This window comes from Podarcis melisellensis (genome assembly GCF_964234715.1).
Source record: "Podarcis melisellensis genome assembly, chromosome: 6".
Classification (NCBI taxonomy): Eukaryota; Metazoa; Chordata; class Lepidosauria; order Squamata; family Lacertidae; genus Podarcis; species Podarcis melisellensis.
The window spans coordinates 52,058,385-52,082,892 of NC_138538.1; the positions used below are offsets into that span (position 1 = coordinate 52,058,385).

Here is a 24,508-nt window from a genome sequence, read left to right on the forward strand (position 1 = left end):
GAAGAGGCCGGGGTTGCTGCACCTTAAACGTAGAAAGGAGAACATCAGCTGCTGGGGCTTGTCACGCGAGTTACACCCGCTGACATCCCTCCTTCTTCCCAACTATTAAAGGCGCAGGAGCCCCGTCCTCTTTGGCATGTGGCGACCCTCGCTCAGCCACCAGAGCTTCCCATCCTCCGCCGCGTTACGGACCAGAAACTTGTCCCTTTCTAAATCGCAGGTGGGGGTTCTCGGGCAGCAGCTCTGTATATCCGGGAAACCCGGATTTTAACGGTGCGGGTAGGAGGAAGGCATGAAAACAGAATGCGTTTCCGGGGCGCCGCGTTTGGAGAAATCCGTGCGGGAGTCCAAGCCCCTGAATCCAGTCTCCGCCCTTTGCGGGGGCCGCGCCTTCCGGAGATGTCAGCTGGCCGCGGAGGTGGCGGACGAAGCAATAGCCGCGCGGGATCCTGACGAGGATGAGCGTCAGCCTCCTCTCGGCTCTCTTGTGCTGCTCGGCGGCGACGGTGCTCCTGCTGCGATGGCGGCGGGGGAGGAAAGTCCAGAGGAAGGTGGAAGAGGCGAAAGAAAGGCGAGAGCGCGCGCTGGAGCGAATGCTAAAAGCTGCCCGAAAGTTCAAAGAGCAAGTAGGTGGCGTCGGGCTGGAAGCGGCTACTCGCTGAGCGCACCTGATTCCTGCCTCGGGTGGGGGGGAGGGACGGGGCAGCTGGAGGCACCGAGCAAGGGTCGTCGGAAAACCCCCGAAGCGGAAAGACCGGCTGGCTTTGTCCCCCCCGGAGGGGGACGGGGGGCAGAGGCAGCTGCAGCCCTAACGTCGAAGGTTCCTCCTGTAACTTTAAGGCTGTGGTGAGAAGCCTCTGTCCCCGGTGTGTGTGTGAATGCACACACCAAGCCTCCTTCTTCCCAGCCGCCCCCCCCCCTTTGGCCCTATTTCAGCATCTCATTGAGTGTGTGTGGGTGCGTGTACTCCTCCCGTTGCAAGGTGTCCTTGGACTCTGATATTCAATTACTTTTCCTGGATGGAAGTTGGAGAAGGGGTGTGTCTGTGTGTTGCGCGCTGAAGCTAGTCTGTTGTATGAAAGCAATTTTTACATGCATTGCTCTGCTCACTTTAAGTTCTGAATCTGTGCACCACTGGTACTTGGCCCCCAGAAGGGGATGGCGGCCCCCAGATTGATTCCGTTTGCCCGTGCTTTAAGGGTTCCTAAAAGGGAGCTGTGCCTTTTCACAGTGCTGTGGCAGAGAGAGAAGCTGCATGGACTCTGTTCTGTGCAACAGTTGCATTTGTGGGCAGAAATACGTCCCACTAGATCAGGGGTCTGCAACCCGCGGCTCCGGAGCCACGTGTGGCTCTTTTACACCTTTGCTGCGGCTCCGGGGCGGATATTAGCGAGGGGAGGAGGCGCATTGTGCTCCCCGACACTCCCCACTGTGGCGGGCGCTGTACTGGCTGTGACGTCGCATGGCGTTAGTCACGCACCGTCCCAACGTCACCTTCCTGCCCGCTGTCAGATCGTGGCTCCGGAGATATATTTGTTTTAAATGTCGCAATGGTTTTGTGGCTCCCAGTTTTTTCCCCCTTCGGAAACGGATCCAAGTGGCTCTTTTTGTCTTAAAGGTTGCAGACCCCTGCACTAGATTGATCTTGACTCATTACCATGTACTTTGTGGCAACTTCCAGACACAAACATGTTAAGTGTGAACTTTAGTCTACAAAAGCTTGTGCCTGCAGAAATCTACAGTGGTACCTCAGGTTACATACGCTTCAGGTTACAGACTCCGCTGACCCAGAAATAGTGCTTCAGGTTAAGAACTTTGCTTCAGGATGAGAACAGAAATCGTGCTCCGGCGGCGTGGCAGCAGCAGGAGGCCCCATTAGCTAAAGTGGTGCTTCAGGTTAAGAACAATTTCAGGTTAAGAACAGACCTCTGGAACGAATTAAGTACTTAACCCGAGGTACCACTGTATTTGCCTCTGCTGCCATGGTTTTTTGTGGTGGGAGCGGGTGGGGCTGTGGTCTAAACCATTGAGCCTCTTTGGCTTGCTGATCGGAAGGTTGGCGGTTCAAATCTGCACAATGGGGTGAGCTCCTGTTGCTCTGTCCCAGCTCCTGCCAACCTAGCAGTTCGAAAGCACGCCAGTGCAAGTAGATAAATAGGTCCCGCTGTGGCAAGAAGGTAAACGGCGTTTCTGTGCGCTCTGGCACTCCTTACGGTGTCCCATTGCACCTGAAGCGGTTTAGTCATGCTGGCCACATGACCTGGAAAGCTGTCTGTGGACAAATGCTGGCTCCCTTGGCTGAAGCGAGATGAGCGCCACACCCCACACCTTTGACTGGACTTTGTGGTCCAGGGGTCCTTTACCATGGTTTGTGGTATTAAGAACAGCCAAGCACTGAAATGTGGTAGAATGATGGTGAAGAAAGTTTTGCTTGCTAAACTTATGTCAGTTGGGCTGGGCTGGTGACTGAGGTATCACAATCCAATCAAAGGCTTCGATTTATTTACCGTAATTAACAGTTCAAAATAGATTGAGAAAAAGTGACTTGCTCAGTGAGCTTCCTGAGTGAATTGAGATTTGAAATTTAGTCTCCATGGTCCTACTCTAACCATTACACAACGCTGATAATGATGATTTTTAAAGTATGTTGTAGATTTCAAGCTCAAGAAGGCTTAGGTCAAAGAATTGGAAAGTTCCCAGTGTACTTTCAGAGGTACATCACAATCACATCTTACGTGTGTTAAACATATGGTTGCAAATTCAACCATAAGTGCTCAGTGGTAGGGCAGGGAGAGTGGGGAGGAAGTGTGGGCCATCCCACCCACTGTTCCACTCAACAAGTGGCCTTGGAGTGAGTGTGATTCCCTCGCTAAGCGTGGTTAGGACAGTACAAGACCCTGAAATGCAACCCACCTACCTGTCCCAGAGCGCAATGGAAGAAACAGTGAAGAAACAATGTGGCCACAACAAGTCCAGTCTCCAAGTAATCAAGATTTGAGAGAGAGAGAGAGAGAGAGAGAGAGAGAGAGAGAGAGAGAGAGAGGAATTCATCAGGCCATGTCATCAAGTGCTCCACTGGCTGTTAATCTTAATGTGATGGAGTGTTGGAAGCACTGGTGGACGAAGGTGGGGGTGGGGGGAGTGGGCCACCCCGGGTGCCATCAGGGGGGTGGTTCCATCGCGGCTGCCCCCGTCCCCCGGGATGCTTGGTGCTCACCACACACGCCCTGGGACACCTGTGGTTGCCGCACACGCCCTGGGACGCACACCGCTCAATGTGACCCCCACAATGCATGCCACGCCCCCACGGGTAGTGAGCCATGCCCCCTGGGACGCGCACCAGCCACTCCCCCGGATGTATGCCATTCCCAGTGCTGGAGCAGGTTGCTGTTATCCAAGAAATGGATGCAGTCAAGCCTGAATCAGTCTTGCAAAGGAGGCTGCTCCCATGTTACCAGCCAATGAGTAATTGCGTCTGAGAGTTGCTGAAAGCATGTTTTTTGATCAGTATCTTCAGATCGAGTCAAGTACTCTTTCCAGAAGATTGCGTTAGGTTGTGCAACAAAAATAGTTTTAGCAGCATCCCTCCTCTTGCTGTGTTGAAACACAAGCACTTGCTTTTATGATATGGTGTGAGTCAGCAATGTAGTATGATTGCCAAATATATATATATAAAATGGACTCGATCAGTGTTTAGGGGTACTCTCATTTTCCTACTCATATTGAAGTACTGCCCCTCAATGAGGCCAAACTTAGATTCACAAAATGTTTAGGGGTATGTGTATCCCCCCCAAAAAAAACCACCACTGGACTTGATAGTTTTTAAATTTTTTATTATTATTACTATTTCTCCTTCAGAATCCAGGTCATAAACTGGAACCCATCTTGTCTTTGGCTCTTCCTGAACTCTGTGGGAAACTGAGGGATGGATCACTCTCACCTGAGAATGTCCTCTATGCCTACATGGACCAGGTGAGGTGTGGCTGACATTCCACCAAAAGCAAAGGGAATTGAGTGTGGGGAAGGGAATGTGATGGCCAGAGTGAAGTTTTGGCTGGTAAACTGTGCCCTTTGTTCAAGGGAATCCAGGGTGAAAGGGAACTGACCCCGACTATTGACAGCTGCTAGGAGCTTGTGTTCCTGCTCCCTGCCTGAAAAATCACTCTGCTGCTATTTTCTGGATTTGTTTATTTGCCCCAGTTTCTTTCCCTGCCCACTTCTTGTATCCTGGCTATGAGACCCTGCCTGCAGACTCACTGTATAATGTGTATTATAATACCTGTACAGTGCTTAGAAAAATTTAGGTGCTTTGTAAATGTTGAATGCTTGAAGGTTTTTGCATCTATGTTATTGTTGTTCATATAGCGCCAATATTGTCCACAATGTTTTGCACTTAATTTGTTCCCTGTGTGCCACTGGGGACTTAGTACTACAGCGGGAATGGAAGTGGTTTTGTCACTCAAGCAAATAAATGCTACATAGCAGACTGGAAATCCTTTGTCTGAACTTCGGTCTGCTGCTCAGTGTGCCAACATGGATTTCCCTTGCATTCCAACCCTGAACCGATTGGTTTGAAAATTAACTTACATTGGAAAGAGTCCAGAGGAGGAGGACAAGGATAGTGAGGGGCCTGTTGATCCAATCCTATGAGGAAAAGAAGAAAGAGTTTGCTATGTTTAGCCAGGAGAATAGATGGTTAAGAGGCAATATGACAGTGGTCTTCAAATATTTTTATTTATTAATTAAATTTGGGCACTGCCCTTCATCTGAAGATAGCAGGGCAGCTCACAACATCAAAATATAAAATGAGAGTATAAGATACATAATAAAATAAAACAATAACCCCTCCCCTTCACACAAACACATTATTTCATTTTGTTTATTAAACTTGATAAGTTGCATAGATGGTGGAAGAATAATAATAATAATAATAATAATAATAATAATAATAATAATAATAATAAATATTTCTGCCCCACTCTGGGCTGGGGAAACTTTATTTCTATTGCTCTAGTGGGTACAACCCAAACTCCCAAGTACATAAAAGGGGATTTTGACTTAACCATTGGGAAGTATGTCTTAATTATATGAGGTACTAAGCTGTAGAACAGACTGCTTCAGAAGGTGGGTTGAACTGATTGCCTTTTCCTGCTTTTCACAGGCCTTGAAAGTGACTAGAGATGTCAACTGTGTGACTGATTATCTGGAAGATTGTGAGTCTCAGCTTCTGCACGTGAAAAGTCAGGGGAAGAAGGGTTTGCTCTATGGCATTCCCATCAGCATCAAGGACTCCATTGACTGCAAGGTACCACCAATCTTGGCCATGGGCAACAATGCCCTGTGCTCATGTGTCAAACCAGTAAATTTGTAGAGAAACCATGTCTTAGAAAAATTGCTGAGGCAAATGTCTTATTTAGCAGAATCTGAGGGGCAGGGTGGGACTGGCAATGTAGCATGATGTCTATACTTTTTGCAGAAATGAGACTTGGATCTAAGGTTGCCATATTTCAGAAAGTGAAGATCAGGGCACAAAGGTTGTTGTTTTTGGCCAAAGTTCTTGACATTTTAAAGCTGTTTTTAAGGAAAAGCGGCACAAATAATGGGTTGCCATATGTCTGGATTTTCCTGGAAATTTCTGCTGATTTCTGCCTGGACACTGCTTCTGACTGCAGTATTCTGGGTATGTCCAGGAAATTCCCAATGTATGACAACCCTACTTGGATCCCATTTCTTGGGGTCTGATTCATTCAGGATGATGTGCTGTTCCTAATTTGGGGGCAGCTTTTCAGTGTGACATGGCAGTTGCATAGTGGAGCTTCCATAATTTGATGTGATGATCAGTCTTCTAATTGCTTTCATATGTGTCAAGATCCAGCCCCATCACTTGCAGAAGATCCTCTTTCAAGTTGCATCGTAGTAGGAGATATGTGTTTGGTTGTGAATGCCCTCCTGCACATTGTGGGGCATTATCTTTGTGCTGGGTCAATTCCTTTACAAAACCTATTGCTGTGCTAGAATCCTGTGTGGAGGGGAAACCCTGCTGAACAGTGGCAGTGGGACTGACCTGTTAGCCTTCTAGTGTACATGTTGACATGAACGTAGCCATGTTGGATACAACTGATACTCGCTTCAAATTTCTCCATGGAAAAAACTCTCCATCATCAGGAATATTACTAGCCAATTCATATGGGAAAGAGCATTGTGACTTGCAGGCAGCATTACTGTTTGATATCTGAAGGATCTGGGGTAGGAACCAGATATCTTATCTCTGTTCTCTTCCTCACCCCACCCCCAGGGCCATGACTCCACACTGGGCCTGGTGAAGCATCTCAACCTGCCTGCAACAACAGATGCGGTTGTCGTTCAGGTGTTGAAACATCAAGGAGCAATTCCATTTGTAAAAACCAATGTTCCCCAGTCTTTATTGAGGTAAATCATATAACGCCCCCTTTGCTATATTTCTGTGTGGGCATTTACACAAATAACAAATACTATGAGGAAAGGAGTTGAATATGGTTCACCTGAAGAAGAGATAATTCAGGGGCAACATGACAGCCAAATGTTTGAAGTCACATACTTTAGATGGTAGAGCAAAGTTTTTCTTATCTGTTGATCCAGAGCTAACAGGTTCAAATTAAATGAAAGAGGATTTTGGTTGAACATTGGGAAGGACTTCCTGATGGTATGAGCTATTCATCCGTGGAACAGATGGCTTCAGAAAGGGGGCGGGCTTGCCTTCCTTAGGTAGTCACCTAGACTGCTTAAAAAACCAGGTATCAATGGATTTCCTTGATCAGTAGGGGGCAGCTAGATGACCTTTGAGATACTTTCCAACTCTGATTCTATGCTTTAATGGAGTTTTATTTTTTGTAAGTTAATTGAGCCTCCATTAAGGAACTATAAACTACACTTGTTTCTGTTCCTTTTGCCAGAGAGTAGCTTTCGTTCAGTTTATTTGCTCGAGCCTATTACTCTAGGAAGAAGAGTAAGCAAAAGAGGGAATTTATACTCTCTCCCTTTGTTTGCTGAGTGATGCATATATCAGAGGAAACTTCTTACTTTGCATGCTCACAATACTGTGAGTGTTAAGAATTCTAGTATCAGTAACTCCAGTCTATAGATATTGTGCATTGGCAAGAGGTTGGGCTAGATTACTCTGATTCTTTAAACTCAATAGGTGTTTTCAGACATCAGAAGCCTGGGATGACTATGTGATGTGTGAAAGCACTTTTCTACGTATAAATAGAAGATGAAACAAATGCTGTCAGACAGAAGTTATGAACTGAATGCTGCAAAACTGCACCCATATGGTTTAAAATGGGCCTTCTAGAAACAATCACAAATGTGGGTTTTTTTTGTTCTTTTAGGCATTTAAACTGTTGGGCATTGTTGTGATTGCAGTGGAGTGTGGCAAGTGGTTTTGTTAGCTAGGCAACAAGACTTTTCCAGAGCTCTCTATAGCTTTGTTTTCTCTTGAAATCAGCCTCTGAATAGCTGTGGAATAGTTGCTTCCTGCTTGTCAAGTGGTAAATGACCCCACCTCCTCTCTCAACCCACTGTCCACCCAACCCTTTTGTTGTGATGGGCAGCTCTGTGGTAATGAAAGGATTGGTAACTTGCATCATGCTTCATTAGACAATTCCTGATTGTTTCATTTTGTTGGTGTTTAAAAGGGTTTGTTCTGACTCCATATTTTGTTAGGTGCCTCATGAATTCTTGTGATTATAGGGCAGGGTAATATCTGAGACTGGAACATAATGACAGGATTTGTTTATTTTATGCACTGGATTTTAATTCTGCCTTTCTGCCAAGGCACCTGAGGGGGGGTTACAATTTTAAAACACTAAAACTACATTATATAAAAAGTACAGTGGCAGAATCCTCTTGAGCCACCTGAGTCAGTGGTGTGTGTGCTCCGTGGCCTGGTCTCCCTCAGTTCTGCCTTCCCTCAGTGCACACAGGTCTTCAGCAGCCCCAGGGAAGGTGGGAATCAGGTGCACTGACAAGTCTCTCAGGCCATTACTAGTTCTATCAGGAGCTGATGGTGTGTGTACCCTCTGGCCTAGTCTTCCTCACTTTTTAGTGTGGCGGCACCTACACCTTGGAACTCCCTGCCTATTGATATAAATCAGGCACCTTCACTGTACACTTTTTGGTGCCTGCGAAAAGCATTTTTGTTTAGGCAAGCCTACCTGGATGTTTAGAAAGTTGATGCAAGTTTTAACCTGTTTTTAGTCTATTGTTATTTTACTTTTTGAAAGTCTTAGATTGTTACTGATTCATCTTATGGATGAGTTTATCCTTTTTTTTGTAAACTGCTTTGAGGGTTTTATCCAATCAAGTGGTGCATAAGTGTTATGAAATAAGTAAATGAATATATTTATATAGGGGGTTGGGCAAGGGAGCTGCAGCCATGTCACGGATCCTATCTGGGATAGGGGGCGGCAAGGTATATTTGACTTAGCTGTGGCTTAATCACCTGACTGCCTTCTCTTGTGTTTTTAGCTATGACTGCAGCAATCTGATCTTTGGTCAGACGCTCCATCCTCTGGATCATTCCAAAAGTCCAGGTGGTTCTTCAGGAGGCGAAGGTGCTCTTATTAAAAGCGGAGGATCCATCCTGGGCTTTGGTACAGATATAGGAGGCAGCATACGTATCCCGGCTGCTTTCTGTGGAATTTGTGGATTCAAAACCACAGGTGGCCGAATTAGGTACAGTGCAAGTTTGCAGCCTTAAAAGACAGCATTTAAGCTTAATATATATATATATATATATATATATATATATATATATATATATATATATAATCTAAAGCCTTTCTTGGGGGCTGGTGGGGGCTGTTCTTCGCAGGATCTAGGCTCATTGTACACATAAAGGCAGAAGACTCCCAAGAATCAGGCAAGCTGTTAACCCTTGGAGCAGGAAGCTACAAATTTAAGTTCTTACACAGGCAGTAAACTTGTTGGGGAGTTCTTTCTTTCTTTCTTTCTTTCTTTCTTTCTTTCTTTCTTTCTTTCTTTCTTTCTTTCTTTCTTTCTTTCTTTCTTTCTTTCTTTCTTTCTTCCTTCCTTCCTTCCTTCCTTCCTTCCTTCCTTCCTTCCTTCCTTCCTTCCTTCCTTTCTTTCTTTCTTTCTTTCTTTCTTCCTTCCTTCTTCTTTTTTTTACTGATGTGCACTTTCAAAATGGGCAGCAATCCTATGCTCTCTTATCTGTGAGTAAGTTGCATTGAACTTAATGGGATTTACTCTGCCAGTCTCTCAACTTTTCCCTGCTTGGACAAAAGGCCTTTTGAGATTTTCCTTTAATGGGATGCGTTAGATTGCTGGCTAAGATTTATCCCTTCTTCAGTGGAGAGAACCCTCAAAGGGTTGAGAAGCAGCATCTCTGCTGGGGTCTGGGAATAGATTCCCTGTTAGAACACAATGGAGACTTAGGTGTTGGAAACCAGCAACCCTTAAAGCTGTGCTGAAACATCTTCTCTGGTGATCTTTTCACAGCAAAAAAGGAATTATACCAAGCATTCGTGGGCAGAAATCAGGTTGGTGATTATCATTTGCTTGGAAAGAGTGAGATGTCTAGGTGGTGGAAATGTGGTCGTTTTGAATTCTTACATAGTAATGGGTTAACCTAACTTTATACACTTTTTTAAAACAACAACAACAACAACAACAACAACAACAGTCTATTGTGTCATCCTTTTAAAAATTGCAAAATGAGTTCTAAAAACATGCTGTTAGGGATGTGTGTTGATATTTTGCTGTCATGTTGAAGTAGAAATCTTCAGTCCTGAGGACCAGAAGCTTTTTTAAAACTGAAGTGATTTTTGGGTGGCAGCAGATGTGGAAATTCTAGCAAGAAAGTTCTCTGAGCTGAGGTCTGCATGTAGCCCACACTCTTCCTGTAATAAATAACTGACCAGCTTCTTCCATAATTCCTTTTACAGTAGTATTTAATTTGCTTTTCAGATATCACAGGTTATTTTTAAAGGCTTCAGTTTTCATTGTTTATTAAATGGTGAAGAGATTCTAAAGGGGTGTTAGACAGCAGGGCAATTTGTTATGAGTTAGCTTTTACTGGATTTCTTCTTCCTTGCTTTCTGTGGTGAAAGAGCTTCAGTTAGTGCTCTGATCCCCATGATGCCTTGCTCCCAGAAGTGTTTTCTCTGTTTTGAAAGACGATCCTATTGTCAAGACTTGTTGTTCTCTTTTATTTTTTATTCCAGCGACTGCTGGCATAGGGCCAATGGCGAAAGACGTTGACAGCGTAGCTCTCTGCTTAAGAGCTCTCTTGTGCAATGAAATGTTCCGGCTGGATCCCACAGTGCCTCCCCTCCCCTTCAATGAGCAGGTGAGAGGGCTGAAGGAAAAGGCACCCTCCTTTTTATGATAATCAGATGCATGGTGAAAGCAGTAACATTGCTCTGCCCTTCCTTTTGGGCCACTTCCAATATGTGGGATAAAAAAACAACACCTTCTGTACTGATGCTCAAGAGTTTAACATACAGTATTCACTGCTGACAGACACACATTTATTTAGTTGCTGAACATTGGGGGGAGGGGGTTGTCTAAATCCTTTACCCGTGCAATCTGGCTATGATTCTATGACTAGCCCCAAACCTGGGATGTGTGTGTACAGCACAAACATTTGCAGTGAGTGATCCTTCATGGGCGCAGCTTATATATGCATGAGGGCTGCCTCTCTGCAGATGTCCAGGCTGGACATGGGGAGGAGACGAGCCTAGTTGGCATGGACCCCCTTTGTACCTTGAAAGAACTGGGGTGACTAAGGTCTGAGAGGAATAAGAGTGCTTTCCTTGCAGTGCAAACCTTGAGCTTCACAAAATGGAGGTTCTGGTGCTCATTTCTATGGAGAATGTTATATCCTCTGCCCTAGAAACCTTCACCCTAATCCCAGGTGTGCTGGAGTGTGCTGTGATGAGATGCAACAGGCTCTCTTCATACACTCGGAGGATGCGTTCCATAGTAATACCTCACACAGCATTGGCACTTTAAAGTAGGATCTAGCAGGCAGCTCTGGCTCATATTTTAAGTTCTGCTGCCATCCCAGATTGTGCAGTTTATTGGTCTATTCCAGTCTGGGGGGGATGTCTGTGAACATTGGACCTGTATTCCTGACTGTCTGTGCTGAGGGCAAGGGTATTGTGGGGTGAAAGAGGTTAAGAACAACATGTAAATCCTTCTGGATCAGACCGGAAGCCTCCCTAGTCCTCATCCTATTCCCACAAGCTTGTGAGGGAAAATGAAGGGTCCTACTTACATGAGAAATTGCATAATGGTGTTCTTCAGATACATTCCTCCCTACAGAAATGGGTAGAAAATGGCACAACATCACCTATTGTGAAAAGTAGACTTGTGCAGATGTAGTGCAATCATTGCTTAAGGTACACTGTGAATTCAGATTTTCAAGATGCTTTCTCTTGGCATGGATATGGGATTATTCTGAGAAATATCATTGACTAGTAGAGAATGGGGCTGCATTCAGACCATAGATTTGAAGCACAACCCTGTCCCCAAGAATCCTGGGAGCTGTAGTTTAAGGGTCCTGGGAATTGTAGTTTAGTGGCTGGTGAACTACAGCTCCCAGGATTCTTTGGAGGATAAGATGTCAACACTTAAAAGCTTGATCTAGTGCATCTGTCTTTAAAGACTCCAAAATGATTATGTTATGTTTTGATTTCCAAACTGTTCTCTTAACCTTGTGATCATTTTATCTAGGTGTACTCCAGTTCTCAGCCCCTCCGGATAGGTTACTATGTCACAGATTCCTTCACTATGCCAAGCCCTTCCATGAGACGGGCTGTACTGGAAACCAAGCAACTTCTGGAAAAGGCTGGCCACACGGTATGTATCTGTCTCCACACCTATAAACACCACCTATTGAAGGAATTCCATTGATGTCCTGGGCAAGAGAAGATGGGGTGGCTAAGAAGTAGAAATGAAGGAGTAGAAAGTCAGTCATATTTTAATGAAGAAGAAAAAAGTCCTTAAATGTGTTTCCTTTTCCCTTTTCCCTTTTTTTCTGGTGCTTTACATCTTAAAGAATGAGAACTCAGAATGACCAGTATGCCATGATAAGGTGGGGTTGTGACTTGCTGCACTATGCTAACTTTAATGCCTCCCATTTTCTTTAGCTTATCTGCTGATCCTAGACCTGAACATGGACAATGCATGATGATTATTTGTGTCTGGCTTTAGACTCGGTATTCCTCACTCAAGCATACAGAAATCTTTCATTTAAGTGGGGATGGATATTTTACTTCTTTTCTTTTCACCACATGATTTGGGGAGAAAATTTTGAAACTTCTCCAACTTCTCTAGAATGCCAGAATCTGGTTAGCAAGAAATAGCTTCAGTTGAGGGTTGTTTGAAAGAAACAACATCTGCCTCCTTCTCTGGATCTTGCTGTAGTTGTCACTGCCAGGAAGGTTGGCTGCTGTTCTTGCAAAATGCTTTCCATGAAGAATGAATGAGTGATTTATTTTTTTTGCAAGTCAGAAGTTTACCTTTGTATGGCATTACAGAGAGAAAGATTCTCATTCTGCATTCTCGCTTTCGTTTTCTAGCTGGTCCCCTTTAAGCCCTGCCGCACAGATGATTTCATGTGCAGCATTTCTGCCAAGGGCTTGTTTGCTGATGGCTGTGCCACTTTTTTAGAAGGCTTGTAAGTATTCCTGTATGTATAAATGCTGGCATGTGTATATGCACCCACACCATTAAACCCCAAGAAGAAGAAGAAGATTGGTTACTTACCTTACTTTGGGTGCAAAGGCTTTTACTCATCAGCAAGATCCTGCTTCCATTTTTTGCATTGGTTACTTAGCTAAGCATCTCGCTCATACCTTTCTTGGTGAAGTCACTGCCTCTTCTTTCCTTTCTGTTCTCTTTATCCTGCTGTGTTTCAGAGTTCTTTCTGCTGCATGGTGGACAAGGGGAATAATAATAATAATAATAATAATAATAATAATAATAATAATACCCAGCCCATCTGGATATGTTTTCCCAGCCACTCTGGTCAGCTTACAGTATATATAAAACATAGTAAAAAAAAAAAGCAAACCATCAGGATTTTTACCTGATGCAAATAAAAGTATTTTTTAAAAAATGTTATTGTGCAGCATTTTAATTTCCATTCTGTCCTTTCTCTCCCAAGAGTCAGGATGGCAAACAGCAGAGCAGGAGAACAGTGTGATCAGAAATACAGTGGTACCTCAGTTTTCAAGCGTCTCGTAAGCCGAACATTTCGGTTTTCGAATGCCAGAAACCCAGAAGTAATGGCTTCCGTTTTCAAATGCACCTTGGAAGTCAAACAGCTTCTGCTACGTGTTTTTCAATTTTCTCAATGGAAATTGCAGACGGCCCTTTGTGCCTCGGTTTTTGAACGTTTTGGAAGCCGAACGATCTTCTGGAACAGATTACATTCAAAAACCGGGGTACCACTGTAAAACAAAAACATTAAGGACCACTGAAAACATTTTTGAATGGTCACATATGCTATAGGCAACATATAAAAGGTAAAGGTACCCCTGCCCATACGGGCCAGTCGTGTCCGACTCTAGGGTTGTGCGCCCATCTCACTTTAGAGGCCGGGGGCCAGCGCTGTCCGGAGACACTTCCGGGTCACGTGGCAACATATAACCTACAGTGATTGCCTCTGCATGCCAGACAAGAAGGGATCTTTTTGTTAAGCGATCAGTGTTCCGTTCTGAACATCAGTAGCCATGGCTGATGGTTCTGTGGAGCTGAAATGGCGGAAGGTTTGGATAACATAAAATTCACTCAGGGTTGTGTTACCTAAATTGTCTTGGTTGCCTTTCAGCAAAGGGGGGTCTGTGGATCCCAAAGCAAAGGAATTGGTGCTTCTAGCAAAGTTGCCAAATTGGTTTCGAAGCCTCCTGTCCTGCATTGTCAAGCCAATAGTAAGTTCCCCTTCTCTAGCTCCTGTCTTGCTTTGCTGAAGAAGGCAGCCTATGGCTGTTGGCATTTTTTTGAGGAGGGATTTTTTTAGTCCTGGTGAATGGGCAACAGTTCTGATTAGCACTGCATTTCAGTGCAATGGAATGCTGAAGACACACTTCTTTACCTTTGACTTTGTGTGCTTTCAGGATCAACTCTATTCCTGTGACTGCGGTTGTTTTTTTAAAAAACAGTTTTAAACATTTTTAATTCATGTAACCCACCCTGGGACCCACTAGTGAAGGATGATTTATTTACTTAATAATAAAAAAGAATGTTATACCTCCTAAATGGAAGGTACACTTCTGTTTATGTAATGGGCATTTTCAGTCCTTTCTTTGTTTCCTTAGAGTCTTCGTATTTCCAAAATGCTGGCAAGCATAAATGAGAGGTAAGGCTTCAGGATGGGGGTGTGGTGGGCTTACAGCTTTCATATGCTAGCATTGTTAGCAGCTATGTTGTTCATGTCCCATTTGAAATGCCAACTGCAGTGGAAAGACGAGAACGGCAATGATTCCCACTTGTTTCCTCCTTGAACTTGGTTCTCTACTTTCCCTGCCTGCTGTGGCAGGCAGGTCACCTGGTCTGCCACACAACCTGGGAGCAAAGAGTCAGGAGATGTCATTGAGGGTGGAATGGCTGGGAGGAGCAGTCACTGATTTCTCCCCCCTCCCCACACACTACCTGATCTAAGTAACTTCTGTGAAGGTCCAGGTGATGGCTAGTTTCCAGTGCTTGCAAATTTCAGCATAGATCAAAGCAGATTGGGGTTGGCTTTTCATATGGCCTCACTGAGTTCTGGTGCAGGAGTCTTAGCAGTGCAATTCTATACATGCCTATTGAAAAGTAGTTCCTTTAGCTTTTCTGGAAAAATGCACTCTAAATTTAAAATGTACAATAGCTGCCTTTTTTAAAAAAAAAGCATAATAAATTTAATTTTTAAATTTTTTAAATGCACAGTAGTATATTAAGGGGGTGAAATGCAGTTTCTAATCGCTGATCCCTGCTGCCCTTGTGGTGCAAATATAGGTTGGTGCATTTAGGGGGGAACTGAGGCGGGACCTAGGAAGGTGCTTAACCCTCCCTGGTTACTTCTTAATTCCTCCTCAGCAAATCTTTAAAATGGGAAGCAACCCTGGTCACTGGAGTGTGGATGTGTGACCTAGTTTGATGGAGGCACAGGTGGATTCATGAGCATGGATGGGGTTTTGTACCATTCATCCCTTCTTCCTTACGAATGGCCCCTCAGTCCCATATATGCTACCTTAGCAAACCAAATAGTGTTTGGGTATTGTGTAGTTTTGCCTGTAGCATAGGCCGTGACAAGCTCATGTGGTGGATTACAACCCCATCATCACCTTTGGCCATGCTGATGGGAGTTGTAGTCTGCCACACCTGGAAGGCACCATCTTGGTACAAATGATGAGCATAAAGGCTGAATTCACCAATTTCTCATTCACCTGCAGCTTCTTTTTGAATTTTCAGGTCTGTGAAAGAGCTTTGGGAACTTCACACGGAAATTGAGGTAATTTCCTTTTAGGGTTTTTGTTGTTGTTGTTGTTAAGAGTATTTCAAGCACCATAAATGTCCCAAGAAATTTATGGGAAAGGCTATTATAACCTTTGTCAGCCTTGAACCAAAATCTTCCATCCTATGAGAAATATTACAATATCTGTTTTATTTCAGATTGCAATATGAAAATCCAGCCAACTTTCTAGGCTTACTCACATAGCCTTCTGCAGCTGTTTCCCCCAGTAATGTACCCAAGTGAGGTCTAGTTCTGACATAGCTTTATACAAAACCTTCCTTCCATTTTAAATAATGCTGTACATTGGTACATTGAAATCAGTGTTAAAAGACATTACTGGAGTGTCTGTCATGCAAAGAACATCCTTGGAGATAACTGAGAGTTACAACTGCAGTGTATTATTAGTCATGAACTTCATTTGGTCACTTTGGGATCTGAATTGCTCTATATCATCTTGGTCCACCCCAGAGCTTTAAAAGTTCTAAACCTCTAACAGAATACACACTCAATCCCTGACTTCTGCAGGTAGGGCTGAGAGAAAACACCCGTCTGATGCCCCAGAGTGTCACTGCTGGGTGAGACCAGATGCTTGACTTAATCTAAGGCACCGTCCTATGTTCTTACATCCAAATGGGAACATGTGCAGAGAAGAGGGACTGCATATTTTGCTCCTGTGACCACATCTGGTAGACAAGAAATCGGGTGGAGAGGACCTATGGAGGCTGATCCCAATATGGCAGGTCTTGGCTGCTCTCCAGAGTTCTGAACTGTGTCCTTGAAGAGGACTCAAGCTGCAAGGGCACTAACAAAATGGCTTGCTGATGATTCCTTATCAGAAATTGCTGCTGCTTTCCAAGCCCCCCTTAAAATGTCACCTTTCCATGTGCCTGCAGCAGAAGTGACAGTTGCAGAGGATTTTAGAAACATGCAACTTTAAAGGGGCTTTATTTAAGTACGGCTTTTGATTGCTGCTTTTTATCGCAAGCGAGCCCAAAGCAGTTGATTCCTGCTTCAAACTCTGTGCGGCTCCAGGCTACTCTCCTCTCCCCAACATCCCCATTTCTGCTGCCTTGGAGAGAATGTCATTATGCTCATGCTTGATTTGATGCTTGGATCCTGCCACTCACTTAACAGGAATTTTGGGGGTCGGGCCATGCTTAGTTCTTCCGGTTAGATTCTTGTTTGCTGCCAGTCATGTGCAGCCACTCATGCTGAAGTATGCCTGTTGCTGCTGCTGCTGGTTTTTTTTTTGTTTTTGTTTTTAACTATTCTCCCCTCTTAGGAATACTGCCAGGAATTCATTGGTGAATGGAGGAGGCTAGATCTAGATGTGGTGCTTTGTCCTGCCCTGGGTCCTGCTTTTAAGATTGGGTTCCCTGGGAGACTGTCAGGTAATTCCACATTGCATGGGAAATGAAGTCTCCAGACGGCACTGGTATATGTTGGAGTACTTTCTGTTGGTTTCTGCTTCCCTCACTGAGCAGCAGAAGTGCTTGTCACAAGACAGGCGTCTACATTCCACAGGATGTACTGTTGGAGGTTTTCCCACGGGAAAGGAGACTGGATGTGACGTACACTGGTTTCCTGTTTTTCACTGCTCTTTGCAGTTTCAGTTTGGGTGATTCTCTCTGTGCTTTAGAGGAGAGATGATGCATTTCTCTGCTCCGGCAGAGGGAAAATGTTTTTCTGTAACTTACCAGCTTTGAACTGTAAATAAAGTAGTATAGAGCATGTTGGCTCATACTTCTCATCATTCCGCTGTGCACTGGACACTGCTTATCAACAACATTTGGTTTCGGGCCCAGAAAAATGCAGTGTTTTGAGATTGGTCTTCAGAAGTCGGGCTCCTGGCAGAGGAACAAAGGAGCAAGAGACGAAGTGCCGGCAAAGCATCGGAAAGCGGCAGAGAGACGGAACGCACGGTATCTGCTCTGCGCGTCAAAATGATTGATGAAGGTATGTGCTACAGCTCCGGGAAGCCTGCCAGCTTCTAATTAATGGCTTTAAGGCTGGACTTTGAACTTTTAAAGCCGTTTTCCACGGCACAAGCGTAGTGGCTTGGATGGCTGGGAAAGTGAAAGTAACTTTTAGAAATGCTGTTGTTTCAAAGCAGCTGCAGATATGACGCAGCTAGAATTAAAGGGCAACATAGAGAAAGCACTTGGGGACTTTCGCTATTGAGCTTGCCTTTGGAATGCAGTTTGAAGCAGCTGCAGATAAGCAAAGAGGCACAGGCAAGGCAGAGGCTGTTTTGAAATTGCCTTTGGATTAAAGCAGCTTGATTTAAAGCAGCAGTGATGGCTAGCTGCAGAAGGCTGGATGAAGCAAGTGGGGAATTTGATACCACTGATCAGCCAAATGCTCAACTCACAGTAGCCTGTGATACTGCCATGATTCAGAATGGAGCAGATCGGCGGGGTGCTGGCTGCATGGGAAAGGGGGAGACTTCACAGACGTCATCCCATAGTGCAGTGGAACCACCAGATGGCGCCAAAGCTTTGAAGGCAGTGAAATGCTACTCGTGTGGACGTCTAGGCCATATGAAGAGGGAATGCAAATATCCCAGGGCCAAGACAGAGCAGCGCAGTGGAAGCTCATCGCGTGGAAAAGGCCAGAGCAAAGGCAAAGGTCCGGTGTCCAGGACAACGCAGCACAAGGCAATGGTCTCACGCTTCGCTCCAGAGGTTGCAGAGGTTGCAGAGGTCCAGAAGACGTCTAGATCTTTCTTCGTTGTTGATTCAGCTGCAACGCACCACATGTGCAACGATAAGCGACTGTTCGTGTCTTTTACACCGCAGGAAGGTGCGATTCACCAGGCGGATGACCACACAATCCCCAGTAAAGGCTACGGAACTGTTGTTCTTCACAGTTTGGACTTATCGATACAGGACGTGCTTTATGTGCCGGACGCGAAACATAATCTGCTTAGCGTTGGACAGCTGATGGAGCGGAAAATAGACGTTTCCTTTACGAACAATAAGTGCATCATCACAAAGAAAAATGATTATCAATTGTATGCTGAATTTGTTGATCGTTTGTTTGTTTTGTATTATGATGATGTTGTGCAGGATGACACTTGTTGCATTGCAGGTTCTAACAAAAGTTTGCATGCAGAATGTATTCACGATTTTCACAGGAAATTTGGACATTTGCATTTTGAGGCAGTATCTAAAATGCCTGCCTTGGTTGAAGGTATGACTATTAAACCCTGCAGGTATCACATGAAGTGCAAGGCATGCGCAGCAAACAAGGTGAAAATGGCTGCGAAAGGTAAGGTGTCTAGTAGGCAAGCTACAGAACCATACCAAATTATTCATGCTGATTTGGTTGGACCACTAGCGCCCTCTTTGGGTGGAAATAGGTACTTCATGGTTCTTCTTGATGCATTTTCCAGGTATATTTATGTGTACAATCTCAAGCAGAAATCAGAGGCTTTTCCTAGGTTCAAGGAATTCTGTGCTTGGTTGGGTAATGTGCATGGTAAGAAGATAAGGATTCTTTTCTCTGACCGGGGGGGAGAATTCACTTCTCAGCAGTTTGAAGCTTTTCTGGCTGAGAAAGGAATTCAACACGATTTGTCTAGTCCTTGCTCGCCATGGCAGAATGGACTTGCGGAACGAGCAAATCAGACATTGCTTCAAGGGTTAAAAACCTTGCTGCATGATGCAAATCTTCCAGAGAGTTATTGGGCCGAAGCTCTCTCATGTTTCACTTACAGTTATAATCGCAGGTTATCTTCAGCGATTGGTTGTACCCCCTATGAGAAGATGTTTGGCAAGAAGCCATACATCAAACACATGAAAATTTTTGGTTCGGACATGTGGGTTCACTCACCACAAAACTCCAAGTTAGACAAGCGTGGATTGCATGGTATCTTTCTAGGTTATCAGAAAGGGTCTTACAGAATAATGATGACTGACTCTAAGGAAATTAAGCTCACAAGAAGTGTTGAGTACAATGCCAAGTGGGGGGAGAATGTGGGAATTTTCCAATGTTATCCTGATGACAGTGATGAGACTGAGGATAGTCAAAAGCAACCGCAACAACCCACACCCACTGATGAAGGTTCTGATTCTGAGTCTGAAACTGAATCGAGTGATTCAGAGGATTTCAAGAGTGCGAAAGCCTCTATGCGACCCTCTGAAAGCTCTGATCAGGAATTGGAGGAACCATTGTTCACAATAGGTCACTTTTCTCCTAAGAAGGAAGAGGAGAGTGTTGAAGACCTAAGGCTAATTCGCAGGTCACAGAGAGCCACAAAAGGCAGACCTCCAAAGAGATTTGCTGATGAGTTTGCTAAGATAGCAGTAACAGCTGTTAAAAGCTCCAAGAAGGTTTTTGAACCTTCAAGTTTCCAAGAAATCCAGGATTTGGATTCAAAGGAAGCTGAGCCATGGTTAAATGCCATGAAGGCTGAGCTTGATTCCTTGGAAAGGAACAAAACATGGGACCTAGTTCCAGTAGTTCCAGGAATGAAATTGCTTGGAAGCAAATGGGTCTTCAAAGCGAAGACTGATCAAAATGGCAAGATAGTCAGACACAAAGCCAGATTGGTAGCCAGAGGATTTGCACAGGTACCAGGTGAAGACTATCACGAGACCTACTCACCCACAGTGAGGTATGAGAGCATTAGGCTTATGCTCAAGCTAGCTGCAGAGGAAAATCTACACATTAGTCACCATGATGTGAATACAGCTTTTCTGTACGGATCTCTAGGTGAATCACTTTATATGCTTCCACCTGATGGCGTACAGGTAAAACAGGGATTTGTTTGTGCTCTGAAGAAGTCAATTTATGGTCTCAAACAAAGTGCACGGTGTTGGCACACAAAACTCACTGAAGTATTGTTTTCTCTAGGTTTTAAGCAAGGGAAATCTGATCCATGTGTATTTGTCAAAGAGGAGGGGCAAAAGAAACTGTATTGTTTGTTTTATGTTGATGATCTTTTATTCTTTTGGAAAGATGTCACAATGTACAATAACGCCCTAGCTCAACTGAAAGAGCACTTTGACATGAAAGATCTTGGTGAGGTAAACAACTACCTATCTCTGGAAATAGAGAGAGATCAAGATGGTAACATTCTAGTACACCAGTCACGGAAAATTGCTGATGTGTTAAGCAAACTAAACCTGATGGATGCTAACCCTGTGGACACACCGATGATAACAGGTTATCAGGTAGATGACACTGAAGAAGCATTTTCTGACACTACACTGTACAGAAGTGTGCTAGGCAAGCTAAACTTCATTGCCAGATGTTCAAGACCAGACATTGCTGTAAGCTGTAATTTGCTAAGCAGACAAGTCAACAATCCTACTGTTAAGGATTGGAAAGCTCTGAAACGCATAGCGCGGTATTTGAAAGGCACTATGCATTACAGACTGAGATTTAACAATCAGAAGTCTGGTGGTCTTGAGATATTTGCAGATGCAAGTTTTGGAAGTGACACTACAGACAGGAAAAGTACATCTGGAGTTTGCTATAAGTACAATCAGGGTCTATTTGATTGGTCATGCAAGAAGCAAACAACAGTTAGCTTAAGTACTTGTGAAGCTGAACTGAATGCACTGTCTTATTCACTTAAAGATTGTGAATGGTTGTTACAATTGTGCAAAGACATGAAAATTCCTGTCAAATGTCCAATCCAGGTTTACCAGGACAACAAAGCATGTTTGGCTTTGCTGAATTCTGAAGGTTGTAAGCAAAGCACGAAGCACTTGCAATTGAAGTTGCAACATGCTAGGGAACGTATTCAGAAGGGACTCGTAACGGTGTCCTATATGCCAGGTAATGAAATTCCTGCTGATGTATTGTCCAAGATTGTATCAAGGGATCAACACTGTACCTATGTGCAGAAGTTGGGTTTGTACTGATATTGTACGAACACGCTGCCCAGTGATGTTCACAGAAAGGGGGAGGATGTTGGTTTCTGCTTCCCTCACTGAGCAGCAGAAGTGCTTGTCACAAGACAGGCGTCTACATTCCACAGGATGTACTGTTGGAGGTTTTCCCACGGGAAAGGAGACTGGATGTGACGTACACTGGTTTCCTGTTTTTCACTGCTCTTTGCAGTTTCAGTTTGGGTGATTCTCTCTGTGCTTTAGAGGAGAGATGATGCATTTCTCTGCTCCGGCAGAGGGAAAATGTTTTTCTGTAACTTACCAGCTTTGAACTGTAAATAAAGTAGTATAGAGCATGTTGGCTCATACTTCTCATCATTCCGCTGTGCACTGGACACTGCTTATCAACAACACTTTCATGTATACTGTAACTTGCACTGCATTCTGATGTTCTAAGCCAAGAATGGCCAACCTTTGTGTTCACAGAAGCCTCTTTATTGTCCAGACAATACTCTGTGGACTGGATGTACAGTATATCTTGTTGCACAACCTAACCCCCTTTTATGAGTCAGTGTGGCTTAGCAGCAATAGATTCCTACTTAAAAGGCACATATGCTTGGGTGATGTGTAGTGGCATTCATGTGCTTGGCAGAAGATCTTCTCAACCTGAGGAGGAGGTTGATGGTACTTCTGTACTTCTAACTGAATGTACAAGACAGCAATGCAATAATAATAAAAAAAAACCCTGATAGGAAATACATTCAGTGTATTAGTACTTCTTCTCTAAGTCACTGTTGAGTAGGGAATTGCAAACAAAACATAATGGAGAGCAAATATCTCTCTGGTTGTCTTCAAGCATTCTACATTAGTGGTTAAGCAAAGACTCAAGGGAGGTCATTAGCTCTGCCCCCCTCCACAAGCTTGGAGAGTGAACTTCCAAAGTGGAGAGCCTGCTTGTCAAAGCTTCTAAAAAACAGCAGAGAACCTATCTGAGTACAGGAGGCTCACTGCTTCTGAAGTTTGGCTTCCAGTGCATGGCAGGTGACTGGAACAGCAGCCAGGCAGAGGTGAGCATAGCTAACCTGGTCATTGCTGCTGTCCTTCCTCACCTGTTGACTGAACCCTAATGTAGGATGCCTGAAGAGGGGCTTTTGTCATGCAGCCTTGGGAAATGGTTTCTTTGCTCCAGTTTTGCTTGTAAGCAGTTTTCTTTAACCACTCCTTGATTGAAACTTGCTAGTCACCAGACCCAAGAACAGTTGTCCTTTTAAAGTAGCCCAGGGCTCAGCTGGGCCTTACATCAGTGACTGAGGAGCAGTCAAAACAATTGGATAGTTGCCAGGATGTGCAGCACTGGAAGCCAAAAGAGAGAGATCTCCTGGCTGCGCCCTGCCTTTAATGGGCAGGCCACACCCCCTGACCGACTGGATTGGCTGGCCCAGCCATTGACGTAGCCAGGAAACCCCAATCGCACAGGGCTGGCCACCCACCCTCTGCGCACGGGGAGGGATGTGAGAGCCCACAACACCACCACCTCCTCTTATGGCGGAAGTGGCCTTACCAAGCCCTTTGCTATGAGTGCATCTGATATTGCTCCATCTCCAAATATAAATGTAAAAATGCAATAAGATGATCCAGGCCAAGTCAGCTGTGCTAATAAGACATTGTGTAGCAGCATGCTTTAAGGCAGGGTGGGGTAGCTGTGCCCCTCTAGATGTAGGACTACAACTCCCATTATCCCTGACCATGCTGACTGGGGCTGATGGGAGTTGGAATCCAGCAGCATGTGAAAGCCCTTGGGTTCACAGCAACTTGTCACAAGGATTGCAGCTGGGCTTGGATGGGTGGGAGGGTTATTCCCATGCCAGCTCTGGCTTTAGAATAATTGCGAATCTATACCCCTTTTGTGAGAGCAAGTGTACTTGTGTGCTGGAGTAATTGTGTAGATGAGATTTTGCAGTAGCGGCCCATGTTCTTGTCAAACACCTGTCTCAGTTCTATGGTGGCAGTGCTAGTGTAATTCAGCTTTGGTGGTGTTCAACAAACCTGTTGCATTAGCACGAGGATGACCACTGGTGCAATGGGACTTCTCACCCTTCTTGCTCCATGCACCTTCCTGAAATACTCCCCGGAGTGTTGGGGAAACACGTAGGACAGATTTGGGGGAAGGAGGAAGAGAAAGAATGAGAATATTATGTTGCACAAGGAGGAACCCTTGTGCTGATGGAACAATTGCTTAGCGCTGCATTGATTTCATCCCCTCATGTGTTCAGTGGGTGCTTCCCCTGTAACATTTGTCAGGGCCTTACTATGTATGGGCCAATCTGATCCCATGGGGATTGATCCCATCCAGAAAGACGTTGCAGTCTCTTATTGAGTGCCACTGGCATGGAGAAGTCCCTATATGAAGTGGTCCATCTTTCATTGCTTGAGAGAAGTCTTGACTTCTCCAGTCGGTCTTCTCACCAGTAAAAGGAGGAGAAGGAGGAGAATCTGTCATGTAGGACTCGTAGTGGTGAATCGTATAGCACTTTCTGCTGTAGAGGGATTAGATAAAGTGCCAAAGAGATTGGACCAGGTGCCCTTACCTATACTTAAAAGTTTTAACCTGTCCTTTTGTCTCTGCAGTGGGAGCCAGTTACACCATCTTGTATAACTACTTGGACTTCCCCGCCGGGGTGGTACCTGTCACGTCGGTGACAGAGGAGGATGAGGAGGAGCTGAAGAGTTTCAGAGGGCACTATAATGATCTGTGGGACAAGGTCTTTGCGAAGGTTTGTCGCCATGTTGTGTTTGGAAGCAACTGCTTTGTAGTGGGCATCAGAAGCCATTATTTGGTAGGAAAAAAAGCCTTATTGCCTTGTTCTGTCCCTGCAGGCAGTGCAAGGGGCTGTGGGACTCCCTGTGGCCGTCCAGTGTGTAGCTTTACCATGGCAAGATGAGCTGTGCCTCCGGTTCATGAAGGAAGTGGAGAAACTGACCCGGGAGAAATCAAACAAGAATTGAATGACATATTGCAGAAACTGATATGACAGGAAGCTGCAGCCTGCACCTGGGAAGGCCCATAATAACCATGGACTTGTCCGTGCCTATTTTGATTAAATAACTGAGGTGCTTTTGTGTCTGGTGGTCATTTGTGGGCTTGCTGCAACAACGCAGCAGAGGT

General features: G+C 44.7%; 1 protein-coding gene across 1 annotated transcript; it reads left to right on the forward strand.

The window, feature by feature from the left end:
* The first annotated feature begins 318 nt into the window (after positions 1 to 318).
* Positions 319 to 24,457, forward strand: FAAH (fatty acid amide hydrolase). The gene is made up of 15 exons (XM_081913967.1): positions 319 to 626; positions 3,859 to 3,972; positions 5,162 to 5,305; positions 6,296 to 6,429; positions 8,506 to 8,712; positions 9,499 to 9,539; positions 10,224 to 10,348; positions 11,737 to 11,862; positions 12,585 to 12,682; positions 13,838 to 13,937; positions 14,325 to 14,365; positions 15,460 to 15,499; positions 16,785 to 16,893; positions 23,971 to 24,116; positions 24,220 to 24,457. The coding sequence occupies exons 1-15, from the start codon at positions 459 to 461 to the stop codon at positions 24,346 to 24,348; spliced, it is 1,722 nt and encodes a 573-aa protein (XP_081770093.1). The 5' UTR covers positions 319 to 458; the 3' UTR covers positions 24,349 to 24,457.
* The last annotated feature ends 51 nt before the right edge of the window (positions 24,458 to 24,508 follow it).

Bases quoted from the DNA above. Each gene is read 5' to 3' on its own strand.
- FAAH (XM_081913967.1), top strand. From the start codon at position 459: ATGAGCGTCAGCCTCCTCTCGGCTCTCTTGTGCTGCTCGGCGGCGACG. The intron at 9,540-10,223 runs GTTGGTGATTAT...TTTTTATTCCAG, and splicing joins CATTCGTGGGCAGAAATCAG to CGACTGCTGGCATAGGGCCA. The intron at 10,349-11,736 runs GTGAGAGGGCTG...CATTTTATCTAG, and splicing joins CCCTCCCCTTCAATGAGCAG to GTGTACTCCAGTTCTCAGCC.